General features: G+C 42.8%; 1 protein-coding gene across 1 annotated transcript in view; it reads right to left on the reverse strand.

Moving 5' to 3' along the window:
* Positions 1-9006: 9006 nt before the first annotated feature.
* tbc1d13 (TBC1 domain family, member 13) overlaps positions 9007-16291 on the reverse strand; it is a 112991-nt gene continuing 105706 nt past the window's right edge. The window contains exon 13 of the mRNA XM_056290625.1: positions 9007-9879. Within this exon, the coding sequence (XP_056146600.1) occupies positions 9817-9879 (63 nt within the window). The 3' untranslated portion in view covers positions 9007-9816. The remainder of the gene's footprint in view (positions 9880-16291) is intronic.

The following is a 16291-nucleotide window of genomic DNA, read 5'->3' on the forward strand; positions in this document are numbered from 1 at the left end:
TTTGTGTGGACTGGGGAGACAAACTGACTACTCGTCAGTCCCATATGTGGACCCAGCGACGTTACGGAGCGAGCTAGCCAGTCGGTGTTCGTTGTTAGCACAGCAAGACGGGCGAATGGACTGGATGCGGTGAGGGGCTCTCCCCACAGTGAGTCGGGCCGTCTTCTAGTTTAGCGAAGTAACGTTATCAGTTACAGTGTAGTGGTATGTTCATGTGATCATAACGCAGAAGGAGTCGTCTGTTGCCGTGTTGTGTTGCTGAGGCGAGCGCACGGTTCGACCGTGAGATGGTGCTAACGGCTAACTAGCCAGTTAGCTAGGATGGCTGCCGGCCTGACGTTCGCTGCTGCACTGAGACGAAGAGGAGCATTCATTGTGAGTACAAGCCGGATGTGCGGGCTTCCAAGGGGAGCAAAGAGGGCTGTTTAGGGTCCCAACGTACCCGATAAAGAAACAGGCCTGCAACTGGGGGTTGACTTTCTTTTATTTTTATTGCCGGCTTAGTTATAGGGTTATTGAGCTGTATGCTAATGTGTTAGTCTGATTAATTTGTGTATATCTGAATGCAGATGCTTGTTAGCCATTGAGGCTTATCACTTTCATTCATTCGATTAATTATTACTCATAATACATTTGTATATATAATTCTATGTACCTGTGTGAGTGTGGATTATTCATGTGTGTTTATTCCTGTGGTGTCTAGGCTATGGTAAGTGACATGTTGAGACAACCTTAAAGGGCTAGTCCACCATTTTAATATAAGTTACTCGGTGACACATTGAGGTGTCTAGACCATGTTAGATTGCCTTAAAGGGGTCATATGCCATATTTGAGCGCCTTAAAGGGGTAGTCAACTTTTTTAGTTGGAATTACCAGATGACACTGTAAGACATTTAGAGCCTTTAGAACATACTTGAAACACATAAAAAGCGAAGTTACCATACCTCAATAGTTTATTGGATACCGAGTTGTATAGAGAACTCAGGAGCGTTGTCCTTGACAGTTAAAAGGGATAGATAGCGCTACAAGTCTATGTGACTTTATGACGTGAAAAGAGTCAATAGTCTATGTGAGTGCATATGAAGTCAACAGAGTTAATAGTCTGAGTGTATATGAAGTCAGCAGAGTTAATAGTCTGTGAGTGTTAATAAAATCAAGTTAATAGTCTATGTCAGTGTATATGAAGTCACCAGTTAATAGTCTATGTGACTGTATGAAGTCAACAGAGTTAATAGTCTATGTGACTTTATGACGTCAACAGGGTTAATGGTCTATGTGAGTGTATATGACATCAACAGAGTTAATAGTCTGAGTGTATATGACGTCAACACAGCTAATAGTCTATGTGAGTGTATACGAAGTCAGCAGAGTTAATAGTCTATGTGCAGGCATGAAAACGGGTTAGCGGGGAAAAAGGTGAGAAGGAATACAACCCTCTAGGGGGGTCCGGGGGCATGCTCCCCCGGAAGAAAATGTTGAACATTTTATATTTAAATGCATCAATCTGGTGCACTTGTTTATTGATCTTCTGGAAGACATCTGACAGATGGAATGAGAGCTCTTGTTCTTTCACTCTTATTTTCCCTTCTAGTTTAAGCCACGACCAATTCCAGCTGCATTTGATGCCTGCATCCACTTGTTTTACAAGAGGAGCATCTTTCTCTCCTAACACACTCATTCTGGAAAAACAATGTTAACGTTAGTAGGGTTGACTTCTAGCTTAATTGATAAGTGGTGGTTGTTCACACTTGGATCTGACGTTATATGTTATACAGATATCTGTCCACTTGAAATCAGATGTGTAAACGAGTGTTTCACAAGTTCAGATAAGCAACTTAGACTATAGGCCTAACGTTACCCTAACCCACAGAGCAAAATTGAAAATTGTTTTACACACAACGTTAGGCCTACATACATAGTTGGATTTCAGATTAAAAGGTATCCGGTATTTACAGTTACAATACAGTAGGTTAATAAGTAACATTACGTCCCTTCCGCTGACTAACATTACTCAACATAATTTTGTGAATGTAGTAAAGTTACACGATGTATTTCGCTACGCTCGCCTGCGCTTTAGCGTGATCCTGGAACAGCCAGGCACTAGAGAGCCTCCAGGCTGGCGCCACTCATAAATCGTCGGTTACAGTCCAGTTCTTTGATATAAGCCTGTCCTGTGACACATACACATAGGACAGTGAAATTATGATATTGTTAACGTTCGCTAACGTAACGTTAGCTAATTTGTTGACTCAGATTCTACAATGTGAGTTAGCTAACTTAGAACACAAAAAGCTAGCTAATATTAGCTACCTCACCCTCCCACCACACCAGTTCCTCAGTCCACACATCCTGAAATGGGTTTAGGGATTTTGAGAATTAGCCAACTGTTAACGTTCATCGTGTTTCTTTTTGTGGGATAACGTTAGCTATACAACCAAGTCTGCCGCATATATGGTGTAAGCTAACGTTAGCTAACGTTACCCTACTAACTAGCTAGCAAACAATTTTCCACAAGACGCAAATCTCTCCACCTGTCTGTGTGGAATATAGCTAACGTATGTGTCGATGACACGTGGATTCTTTATAAAATCTCTAGCTAGTGATAGATTAGCTACCTGAAATCATGTAGGACTAGGCTATGTCAACAGAGCTCCTGAGTAACGTTCTACATCAGAAAATATTGAAATGATTGAAACGCTCACCAAAATCAGTCAGGCAGGCATCAGTCAGCTAACATTAGCCCAAAGAGTCGTTCCCTCAGGCCCATGGAATGCTCAGCCCCGCGCGCTGCTCCAGCAATCGCTTTGGTCAGCACAAGCACTCGCTGCATGAGCACTTCACCAATCGGGTAGCGGTACCTTCCCAGAGAAGACTGGTGACGCGAGGCAATATTTTGGTCAACGAAAAAGGCGAATTCGAATTCGATAGGCCAGCTTACCATGGCTCCGCGCTCTCGTGTATAACTCCATGTCCGGTCCATACACCCCCCTCCCCCCCAAAAAAATGTTTTTTCATCGGATCTACACGATTCACATAGGTCACCTATTTTGGATTCAAAACGGCGAATTTCGCCGAAAGGTGACTGATTATCATGCCTGTATGTGAGTGTATATGAAGTCAATAGAGTTAATAGTCTGTGTGAGTGCATACGAATGCATATGCACTCAACAGAGTTAATAGTCTATGTGAGTGTATATGAAGTCAACATTTAATAGTCTATGTGAGTGTATATTAAGTCAACAGAGTTAATAGTCTGTGTGAGTGCATTTGAAGTCAGCAGAGTTAATAGTCTGTGAGTATATATGAATTCAACAGAGTTAATAGTCCGTGTATATGAAGTCAACAGAGTTAATAGTCTATGTGAGTGTATGTGAAGTCAACAGAGTTAATAGTCTATGTGAGTGTATGTGAAGTCAACACTTAATAGTCTATGTGAGTGTATATGAGGTCAACAGAGTTAATAGTCTGTGTGAGTGCATTTGAAGTCAGCAGAGTTAACAGTCTGTGAGTATATATGAATTCAACAGAGTTAATAGTCCGTGTATATGAAGTCAACAGAGTTAATAGTCTATGTGAGTGTATGTGAAGTCAACAGAGTTAATAGTCTATGTGAGTGTATGTGAAGTCAACACTTAATAGTCTATGTGAGTGTATATGAGGTCAACAGAGTTAATAGTCTGTGTGAGTGCATTTGAAGTCAGCAGAGTTAACAGTCTGTGAGTATATATGAATTCAACAGAGTTAATAGTCCGTGTATATGAAGTCAACACAGTTAATAGTCTATGTGAGTGTATGTGAAGTCAACAGAGTTAATAGTCTATGTGAGTGTATGTGAAGTCAACAGAGTTAATAGTCTATGTGAGTGTATGTGAAGTCAACACTTAATAGTCTATGTGAGTGTATATGAGGTCAACAGAGTTAATAGTCTGTGTGAGTGCATTTGAAGTCAGCAGAGTTAACAGTCTGTGAGTATATATGAATTCAACAGAGTTAATAGTCCGTGTATATGAAGTCAACAGAGTTAATAGTCTATGTGAGTGTATGTGAAGTCAACAGAGTTAATAGTCTATGTGAGTGTATGTGAAGTCAACACTTAATAGTCTATGTGAGTGTATATGAGGTCAACAGAGTTAATAGTTTATGTGAGTGTATATGAAGTCAACAGAGTTAATAATCTATGTGAGTGTATGTGAAGTCAACACTTAATAGTCTTTGTGAGCGTATATGAGGTCAACAGAATTAATAGTTTATGTGAGTGTATATGAAGTCAACAGAGTTAATAGTCTGTGAGTGTATATGGAGTCAACAGTTAATAGTCTATGTGAGCGTATATGAAGTCGACAGAGTTAATAGTTTATGTGAGTGTATATGAAGTCAACAGAGTTAATAGTCTATGTGAGTGAATATGAAGTCAATAGAGTTAATAGTCTGTGTGAGTGCATACGAATGCATATGCACTCAACAGAGTTAATAGTCTATGTGAGTGTATATGAAGTCAACATTTAATAGTCTATGTGAGTGTATATTAAGTCAACAGAGTTAAAAGTCTGTGTGAGTGCATTTGAAGTCAGCAGAGTTAATAGTCTGTGAGTATATACGAATTCAACAGAGTTAATAGTCCGTGTATATGAAGTCAACAGAGTTAATAATCTATGTGAGTGTATGTGAAGTCAACACTTAATAGTCTTTGTGAGCGTATATGAGGTCAACAGAATTAATAGTTTATGTGAGTGTATATGAAGTCAACAGAGGTAATAGTCTGTGAGTGTATATGGAGTCAACAGTTAATAGTCTTTGTGAGCGTATATGAGGTCAACAGAATTAATAGTTTATGTGAGTGTATATGAAGTCAACAGAGTTAATAGTCTGTGAGTGTATATGGAGTCAACAGTTAATAGTCTATGTGAGTGTATGTGAAGTCAACACTTAATAGTCTATGTGAGCATATATGAGGTCAACAGAGTTAATAGTTTATGTGAGTGTATATGAAGTCAACAGAGTTAATAGTCTATGTGAGTGCATATGAAGTCAACAGAGTTAATAATCTATGTGAGTGTATGTGAAGTCAACACTTAATAGTCTTTGTGAGCGTATATGAGGTCAACAGAATTAATAGTTTATGTGAGTGTATATGAAGTCAACAGAGTTAATAGTCTGTGAGTGTATATGGAGTCAACAGTTAATAGTCTATGTGAGTGCATATGAAGTCAACAGAGTTAATAGTCTATGTGAGTGTATATGAAGTTAACAGAGTTAATAGTCTATGTGAGTTTAAATGAAGTCAGCAGTTAATGGTCTATGTCAGGGGTGCCCACTACGTCGATCGCGATCGACCGGTAGATCGCAAAGGCAGTGCTGGTAGATCTCCATGACATTCCAAAAAAACTTTTTTTTTCTTCAAGACGTTAGTCTATCATCTGTCCTCCATTTGGCATTTGCCTTTTGATTGACGTAAAGGACGGCCAGTCTGCTGTTGCCTAAAACCAAAGATTCTAGAGCGGAACCTAAAACTTTGTTACATTAGGTTACCATAACAACCAGAGCCCTTCTCTGACATACCATGAAGTTCACATGCCCACAACGTGAGCTGCATCGAGCTAGCTAGTTCAACTCTCTAAAAAAAAAAAACTACTAAAAAGTGAAACAAAACAAACATGAGTGGGGGAGCCGGACTGAGCAAGAAACAAAAAAACGTACCATTTCCATGTGGAATGGGAGGAGGACTTTTTTTTCACCATGTCTTATTTCAAATGCGTTTGTCTCATCTGTCAGTCTAGCATTGCTATCCCAAAGAAAGGAAATGTGGAGAGGCACTTTCAAACATCTTTACGGGTGAGTCACTCCATCATTACGCATAAGAAAGCCTTCCAAGATGGAGAGATGATGAAAGAGGCCTTCCTTGAGGCAGCAGATTCGTTGTTTCGGGACTTTAAAAACAAATCAGAAATAATATCTTCAATCAAAGCTCTCCAGTTATCAAGAGATTCCGTCACAAGGCGCTGTGAAGGGATGGGCGATGATTTGACACAGCAGCTTTGGAGGGACATCGTGGACTGCGAGTGTTTCTCACTACAATTGGATGAGTCTACAGACATAAGTGATACGGCCCAATTGTGCATTTTCATTCGGATGATGTTTCAAGATATGACCGCAAAAGAGGAGCTGTTAACAATACTACCCATGAAGGAAGACACGCGAGGAGAGGACATTTTTCAGATCTTCAAAAACTTTGTGGATAAAACCCAGCTCCCAGTGTGTAAACTGGTGTCAATCACCACGGACGGTGCACCTGCTATGGTGGGCCGCTCCAATGGATTTATTGCCAAGTGCAGGGAGGACGATGCTTTCCCGGACTTCCTTAATTACCATTGCATAATACACCAACAAGCATTATGCGCAAAAATGCTACACATGAAAGAGATCATGGATGTGGCAACCAAACCCGCCGGTTCTATTTGAGCGAGGTCTCTTCAAAGACGGTTGTTTGGTACACATTTGGAAGAGGCCGACTGTAACTACTCTGACCTCTTGCTACACACTGACGTGAGAAGGCTTAGTAGAGGGAGATTCTTGCAGAGATTTCAAGAGCTCTGTCCGGAGATTAAGGAGTTTCTCCTTATCACTAAACATGCGGAACACAAGCAACTTAATGACAATCAGTGGCTGCTAGACTTGGCGTTTTTACCTGATCTAACCAACATGTTGAACGAGCTTAATTTAGAGCTGCAAGGAAAAGACAAAAGCGTGGTAAACATGATCAGCTCAGTTAACGCTTTCAAACGGAAAATGCAACTTCTGTCCTCAAAGTTGCAGCGCCGTGATTTGGGAAACTTGCGAAACCTCGCAGCAGAGCTGGAGAAGCAAGGGAGGGTGTGTGCGCAACTTGACAGTGCACGCTACACAGAGCAGATTGAAAATGTCCGGTCAGACTTTGACAAACGGTTTCAAGACTTTGCTTTGCTCGAGCCAATCGCTTTATTTATGTGCTACCCATTTGGGGAAGATACAGAGGTGGATCCCTCGCCTCAAAAATGGCAACACTGTTTCACCTGAACTCGTCTGCAGTGGAGGATGAGATGCTGACAGTACAGGCTGACATTCAGCTTAAGTCCAGGGCACATGGAGAGTTTTGGAACTTACTTACAGAGGACAAGTACCCAAACATGAGGAAATGCGCAACCTCCTTGACGACATTATTCGGCTCTACTTATTTGTGTGAGTCAGCCTTTTCTCACATGAAGATTATCCAGTCCAAATACCGTTCCACCATGACAGATGATAATTTGGAGGCCTGCTTGAGGCTGGCTACCAGCAGCTACTGTCCGAACTATGCAACCCTGTCTGACTCCCTCCAGTGCAGGTCATCCTCAGAGTAGAGAGGTAGAGATCACAAATCTATTTACCACAGCTGTAAAGGTTCATGCAGTGATGCAATTTCAACATAGTGTAGTAGCAAGTGCTTGGTATGATTATTGCCTGTGTAAGGTTCAATATAAATGCAAATCCATGGCAATACTGTATATGTAACACAACATGTATATAAATACACACACTGCATGTAAATGTTCATATATATGTAAAACATGTATTGAGTATTTTTGTTTTTATTTTTAATATGAGTAGATCATTTTGACCTGGTCATTTTAAAAGTAGCTCACCAGTCAAAAAATTGTGGGCACCCCTGGTCTATGTGAATGCATATAAAGTCAACAGAGTTAATAGTCTAGAGTGTATATGAAGTCAACAGAATTAATAGTCTGTGAGTGTAAATAAAATCAACAGTTAATAGTCAATGTGAGTGTATTTGAAGTCAACAGTTAATAGTCTATGCGACTGTATGAAGTCAACAGAGTTAATAGTCTATGTGACTTTATGATGTCAACAGAGTTAATAATCTATGTGAGTGCACATGAAGTCAACAGAGTTAATAGTCTATGTGAGTGTATATGAAGTCAACAGAGTTAATAGTCTATGTGAGTGTATATGAAGTCAGCAGAGTTAATAGTCTATGTGAGTGTATATGAAGTCAACAGAGTTAATAGTCTGAGTGTATATGAAGTCAGCAGTTAATAGTCTATGTGACTGTATGACGTCAACAGAGTTAATAATCTATGTGAGTGCATATGAAGTCAACAGAGTTAATAGTCTGAGTGTATATGAAGTCAGCAGTTAATAGTCTGAGTTTAAATAAAATCAACAGTTAATAGTCTATGTGAGTGTATATGAAGTCAACAGAGTTAATAGTCTACGTGAGTGTATTTGAAGTCAACAGAGTTAATAGTCTATGTGAGTCTATGAATTCAACAGTTAAGTCTATGTCACTTTATGAAGTCAACAGAGTTAATAGTCTGTAAGTGTATATGAAGTCAATAGAGTTAATAGTCTATGTGAGTGTATGTGAAGTCAGTAGAGTTAATAGTCTGTGTGAGTGTATGTGAAGTCAACAGAGTTAATAGTCTATGTGAGTGTATATGATGTCAACAGAGTTAATAGTCTATGTGAGTGTATGTGAAGTCAGTAGAGTTAATAGTCTATGTGAGTGTATATGAAGTCAACAGAGTTAATAGTCTATGTGAGTGTATATGATGACAACAGAGTTAATAGTCTATGTGAGTCTATATGAATTCAACAGTTAACAGTCTATGTTACTGTATGAAGTCAACAGAGTTAATAGTCTGTGAGTGTATATGAAGTCAATAGAGTTAATAGTCTATGTGAGTGTATATGATGTCAACAGAGTTAATAGTCTATGTGAGTGTACATGAAGTCATCAGAGTTAATAGTCTATGTGAAAAGGTGTCAGGACAAGCTAGAGGTCGAACAGGCCTCAGAGGTCGAACAGGCCTCCACCAAGGCCTGTTCGACCTCTAGCTTCGACCTTAGAGACAGACCTTGGTGGAGAATTTACTGTGTTAAACACACTAAAACCTTCTGTGACATTGTTTGATCTATTTCTAATCATATGTCAGTTATTGTAGTGAAAGTATGTTACATTTAACCGGAAGCTATTCTTATATAACCAAGTTTATAAAAGGTATTTTCCAGATGTTTGTATGTTCATGAAAACATGGTGTTGACAGATAATGCTCTTGACGATTTTAACTTTTTCATCTGCAGTTAGTAGAACATCATTGATTTATTCCAACATTAAGTAGACCACTACTGCTCTTTTATGATTATTTTAAAAACACAGAACATTTACCAAGAGTACTTCTGTTCTTCTGTTGCACATCATGTTTAAACAGCAAAGGCATACATGTTAGTAATATGGGTTTTACAGTCTGATATCGCAATACAAAACAACAACACAGTGAGAACATACAATATTCTCAAATTAGATGTGACGTTTCCTCAGCCTGGCTGAACAGTAAGATTTGTTTCATTAGTGGCTTCTGTAATGACATGTAATGTGTGTAGATTGATTGGCTGTGTTGGGCTTCTGGGGCCCCTCGGCCTTAGACCTTCAGTTCATCAATAGTGTCTCTATGGAAGAGGTGGCTGGAGGGCAGGAGACCGATATGCTGAATCAGACTGACGATCATGTAGCAAGAACAATGTGGTGTCCTGTCCTCCTTCCAAGGAACAGTCCAAGGAACAAGGACTGATTTGCCCAGATTAACAATTCCAACAGGAGTCCCACCCACCATACATGATAAATCAAGTCCAAAAACAGTGTGCTGGCTTTTTCCAGCAAAACTGACTTTCTTCAAACATGTTCCTACACAAAATACATTTAAGATACAAATGGTTTTCGGTGTTAGAACTCCCACCTACCAAACCAGGGTGGAAGAAACAAAATAAAAGGGGTAAACTGGTTTAGTTGTCTTGTAGTTCTTTGGCCTTGGTCAAGATGGTGTGGACATCTGAGATAGGGTAATCCTATAGAGAAGAAGAAAGTCTTTATGAATCCCTGTGGGTAAATTCATCCTCTGCATGTGAACCAGCTGTGAGCAGCAGTGGGCACCACAGTGCAGCACCTGCAGACCACCTCTCAACTTCTGAGGCAGTGTCTCCATACCTAACACCTAGTAATGCATGTCTCTGGATGTGGTAGAGAAGCAGAGAACCAAGCAGAAACCCACACAAACTGGAAGAGAACATGTGTTCTACACGCAGAAAAACATAGAAAAGAAGCAACAATTACAAGTATGTTGATATTTAACATTCAAGAGCAACTGCATGCTCTTGAATGTTAAATATTATATATCACACATATGTTTGTGTGAGAGAAAACTGATATACACTCACCGGCCACTTTATTAGGCACACCTGTCCAACTGCTCGTTAATGCAAATTTCTAATCAGCCAATCACATGGCAGCAACTCAATGCATTTAGGCATGTAGACATCGTCAAGATGATCTGCTGCAGTTCAAACCGAGCATCAGAATGGGGAAGAAAGGTGATTTAAGTGACTTTGAACGTGGCATGGTTGTTGGTAACAGACGGGCTGGTCTGAGTATTTCAGAAACTGCTGATCTACTGGGATTTTCACGCACAACCATCTCTAGGGTTTACAGAGAATGGTCCGAAAAAGAGAAAATATCCAGTGAGCGGCAGTTCTGTGGGCGAAAATGCCTTGTTGATGCCAGAGGTCAGAGGAGAATGGCCAGACTGGTTCCAGCTGATAGAAAGGCAACAGTAACTCAAATAACCACTCATTACAACCGAGGTATGCAGAAGAGCTTCTCTGAACGCACAACACGTCGAACCTTGAGGCAGATGGGCTACAGCAGCAGAAGACCACACCGGGTGCCACTCCTGTCAGCTAAGAACAGGAATCTGAGGCTACAATTCGCACAGGCTCACCAAAATTGGACAATAGAAGATTGGAAAAACGTTGCCTGGTCTGATGAGTCTCGATTTCTGCTGCGACATTCGGATGGTAGGGTCAGAATTTGGCGTCAACAACATGAAAGCATGGATCCATCCTGCCTTGTATCAACGGTTCAGGCTGGTGGTAGTGGTGTAATGGTGTGGGGGATATTTTCTTGGCACACTTTGGGCCCCTTAGTACCAATTGAGCATCGTGTCAACGCCACAGCCTACCTGAGTATTGTTGCTGACCATGTCCATCCCTTTATGACCACAGTGTTCTCATCTTCTGATGGCTACTTCCAGCAGGATAACGCGCCATGTCATAAAGCTCGAATCATCTCAGACTGGTTTCTTGAACATGACAATGAGTTCACTGTACTCAAATGGCCTCCACAGTCACCAGATCTCAATCCAATAGAGCACCTTTGGGATGTGGTGGACCGGGAGATTCGCATCATGGATGTGCAGCCGACAAATCTGCAGCAACTGCGTGATGCTATCATGTCAATATGGACCAAACTCTCTGAGGAATGTTTCCAGTACCTTGTTGAATCTATGCCACGAAGGATTAAGGCAGTTCTGAAGGCAAAAGGGGGTCCAACCCGGTACTAGCAAGATGTATCTAATAAAGTGGCCAGTGAGTGTATATAAATATATATATATTGTTTTAATGAAAGGCATCAGTTCTGAATAACATATCAACATTTATATAATATCCAGATGTCCTGGACTAAATCTCACAACACTGCTACTGCTGGTTTAATACTTCTATAGGTGTGCAGTCCCGAATTCTTACATGCCAAAGTAATTTTGTCCACTGACATCACACTGTCCACCACCCACACTGATGAAATACATTTTGTTGCAAACCAACAACTCCCTTTTCTTGTTTGTCTAGTGACATGTTTCAGGATGGATGTTTATGGATTGAATCCTATAGCCACAGCCAACTTAGTTTGTATCTTAACACGATATTAAAGAGGGGCTCATATATTCATGATAGTGAATAGTGAAAAATTTCTGAAGCCTTAGCTTATACTTACCACTGATGGAGTACATACACACGTTTTATTTTCAGTCATCCATCTTTTTCTTCAGACTGGACATATAGTTACAGTTTGTCATTTACAGTTCAGTGCAATGCTGTGTGTATAATATGAGCCCTCTATGGAGGCTAAAATCTTCAGACAAATCTCATCTCATCTCATCTCATCTCATCATCAGCTGCTTCTCCGGGGTCGGGTCACGATGGCAGCAAGCTAAGTAGGGCACTCCAGACGTCCCTCTCCCCAGTGACGCCCTCCAGCTCCTCCTGGGGGCTCCCAAGATGTTCCCAGGCCAGATTGGACAGGTAGTACCTCCAGCAAGTTCTGGGTCTACCCTAGGGATTCCTTCCAGTTGGACGTGCCGGGCCAATTCTCCAAAGGAAGGCACCCAGGAAGCATCCCATTCAGATGCCTGAACACCTTCAACTGGCTCCTTTCGACACAAAGAAGAAGCGGCTCTACTCCGAGCTCCCTCTGGATGTCCGAGCTCCTCACCCTATCTCTAAGGCTGAGCCCAGACACCCTATGGAGGACACTCATTTCAGTCATTTCTATTCTCGATCTCACCCGTTCGGTCACTACCAAAAGCTCATGACCATAGGTGAGGGTTGGAACAAAGACTGACTGGTAAATTGAGAGCTTTGCCTTCTGGCTCAGCTCCCTCCACACCACAACGGTCCGGTACAACATCCGCATTACTGCGGATGCTGCATGAATCTGCCTGTCAATCTCCCGCTCCATCCTACCCTCAGAAGACCCTGAGATACTTGAACTCCTTCACTTGAGGCAACAACTCATCCCCAACCCAGATGGAGCAATCCACCATTTCCTGGTAGAGAACCATGGCCTCAGACTTGGAGGTGCTGAATCTCATTCCAGCCATTTTCCACTCAGCTGCAAACCGCCCCAGTGTACACTGGAGGTCACGTTCTGATGAAGCCAACAAAACCACATCATCTGCGAAGAGCAGAGATGCAATTCTGAGGTTCCCAAAACGGACACATTCCTCACCTTGGCTGCGCCTAGAGATCTTGTCCATGAATATCACAAACAGAATCAGATACAAGGGACAACCTTGGTGGAGTCCGACACCCACCAAAAACGTGTTCGACTTTGTGCTGAGATTGTGGACACAGCTCTCACTTTGGTTATACAAGGACCGGATAGCTTGGAGCAACTGCCCCGGTACCCCATACTCCTGCAGAACCCCCCCCCCACACACACACACACACACAAAGTGGCTCGGGGTACACGGTCGTAAGCCTTCCCCAAGTCCACAAAACACATGTAGACTGCTTGGCTAAACTCCTGTGCCCCCCTCAGCACTTCTGCAAGGGTAGAATTGGTCCATTGTTCCACGGCCAGGACAGAATCAGCACTGTTCCTCCTGAATCTGAGGTTTGACATTTGGTCGAGCCTCCTTTCCAGCACCCTAGAGTAGGCTTTCCCAGGGAGGCTGAGAAGTGTGATGTCCTAATAATTGGAGCACACCCCCCGGTCCCCTTTTTTAAATATGGGAACCACCACCCCAGTCTGCCACTTCACAGATACTGTCCCCAACCTCCAAGCGACACTGAAGAGGCATGTCAGCCAAGACAATGTCCAAAGCTTTCAGCATCTCTGGGTGACTCTCATCCACACCCGGCACTTTGCCACCGAGGAGCTTAACTACCTCAGAGACCTCTGCCAGGGATAAAGGTGGGATATGGCAGGTAGGAGCTGTGGTCATAAGGTCATCTGTGCCTGTCGAGGTGGCAACATAGAACCCACTAGTGGACACAAGCAGTGAGGTAAGCCGTCAGGCTGGGGAAGGAGGCCTTTCAGGCTTGGTTGGACAAGGGGTCTCCTGAAGCAGCACACAGGTACCGGGAGGTCAGCAGGGCTGTAGCTTCAGCACTAATGGAAGTAAATACTCAGGTGTGGGAGGAGTTCGGCGAGGCTATGGAGGACTTTTGGTTGGCCTCAACGAAGTTCTGGCAAACCATCTGGCCACTCAGGAAGGGGAAGTAGGGCTTGACTGGGGATGTCGGGCGGTGGAATGAATACTTTGTTGGAGGAGCTCCTGAACCTGGATAACACGTCCTCAGTGGAGAAGTCTAAAACAAACTCAGGTAAAGACAATTGGACATAATTAGTGTGCATCTGTAAGATATTAAAGTAATGATCTCGTTTATAAAAAGCACTCTGTGTGGCCTGGTGGTCTCTTCCATTGCCTACCAACACGGGGTTCAAATCCGGTTTGAATCCCCGTGTTACCTTCGCCTTGGTCGGGCATCCCTACAGACACAATTGGCCTTGAATGTGGGTGGGAAGCCGGGTCTGGGTATGTGCCCTGGTTGCTGCACTAGCGCCTCCTCTGGTCGGTCGAGGCACCTATTCGGGGGGGAGGGGGAACTGGGGGGAATAGCATGATCCTCCCACGCGCTATATCCCCCTGGTGAAACTCCTCACTGCCAGGTGAAAAGAAGCAGCTGGTAACTCCACATGTATCGGAGGAGGTATGTGGTAGTCTGCAGCCCTCCCTGGATTGACAGAGGGGGTGGAACAGCGACCCGGATGCTTCAGAAGAGTGGGGTAATTGGCCGGGTAAAATTGGGGAGAAAAAGGGGGAAAATCCAAAAAAAAAAAAAAAAAAAGCACTCTGTCAAGTTCATTACCCGGGCGTGAACATCAGAAAATGAAGACAAAGGATCATAATACTTAAGCAAGAGACAAAGTGATTAAAATGCAGAAGGCAGGAAAGGGATTCATTCATTCATCATCAGCTGCTTATCCAGGGTTGGGTCACGGTGGCAGCAAGCTAAGTAGGGCACTCCAGACATCCCTCTCCCCAGCAATGCCCTCCAGCTCCTGCTGGGGGATCTCAATGTGTTCCCAGGCCAGATTGGACATGTGGTCCCTCCAGCGAGTTCTGGGTCTACCCCGGGGTCTCCTCCCAGTTGGCCATGACTGGTAAACCTCCAAAGGAAGGCACCCAGGAGGCATGCTAATCAGATGCCCGAACCACCTCAATTGGCTGGAGATTGTTTTGTACCCCTTTCCTGCTCGAAGGGAGCAGGAAAGGGATACAAAACAATCTCCAGGTGTTTGGATGTCCCATGGAACACTGTTGGATCCACTGGCAGAAAGTGGAAGCTGTAGCAGACCACCCGGATGCTTTGTAGGCCAGGCCGTTCCTCACAACTAGGTGTCCGAGCAAGACGTGGGCTGGTGAGGAACGCCACAGATGATCCTGCAATCACTTTGAAGGAGCTCCAGAGGTTTGTGGCTAAAACTGGAGTAAATGTACATGAGTCAACCATATCACGGGCTCTGCTCTCCATAAATCTGGCCTGTATGGGAGGTTGGCAAGAAAGAAGCCGTTGCTCAAAGCTATGCATATAAAAGCACACTTGGAGTTTGCTACCAAGCATGAGAGGGACCCAGTTAGGATGTGGGTAAAGGTTTTGTGGTCAGATGAGATGAAAGTTGAGCTTTTTGGCCAAAACTCAAAGCGTTATGTGTGGTGCAAACCTAAAACTGCTCATACCCTAAAAAACACCCTCCCTACAGTGAAGCGTGGCTGCGGCAGCATAATGCTATAGTAGAGGGGGGGGGGAGAGAGAGAGAGATAGAGAGAGAGAGAGAGAGAGAGAGAGAGAGAGAGAGAGAGAGAGAGAGAGAGAGAGAGAGAGAGAGAGAGAGAGAGAGAGAGAGAGAGAGAGAGAGAGAGAGAGAGAGAGAGAGAAAGAGGGAGAGAGGGCACTGCAGCATAATGCTGCAGGCACTGAGAACCTTGTTCAAATTGAGGGAAGAATGGCTGGAGCTAAATACAGGGAAATATTGGAAGAAAACCTGTTACAGTCTGCCATAAAACTGAAGCTTGGAAGAAGGTTCACCTTCCAGCAAGACAATGATCCTAAGCACAAGGCTAAAGCAACAATGGCATGGCTCAGCAACAAAAAGGTGAACGTTTTGGAGTGGCCAAGTCAACGTCCGGACCTCAACCCATTGAAAATCTGTGGTACAGACTGAAAATCACAGTCCAGAGGCGCCATCCCACCAACTTGCAAGACCTGTACAAATTCTGCCAAGAAGAATAGGCAAAAATTACACCAGAAGAATGTACAAAGCTTGTATATACTTACCCCAAGAGAATCATGGCTGTTATTGCAGCTAAAGGGTACTCTACAAAGTATGATATGTGGGGGGGTTGAATACTTGTGCAAGCATTATATTTTAGTCTTTAATTTATTAATAAAAAGTCAGTGAAAAATAATTTATTTTGTCTTTGGGGACCTGCTGTTAAAGCTCATGGGTTCACAAAAATAATATTGTTCAGGAACAGTTGAGTGAGTATCTTTTATGATCCAGAAATTAGTGATGACTGTCAAGGGGGTTGAATACTTTTGCAAGGCACTTTATGTTCCAAAGCTTTAATACCGTTGA

The sequence above is a fragment of the Lampris incognitus genome, chromosome 12 (assembly GCF_029633865.1).
Source record: "Lampris incognitus isolate fLamInc1 chromosome 12, fLamInc1.hap2, whole genome shotgun sequence".
NCBI lineage: Eukaryota > Metazoa > Chordata > Actinopteri > Lampriformes > Lampridae > Lampris > Lampris incognitus.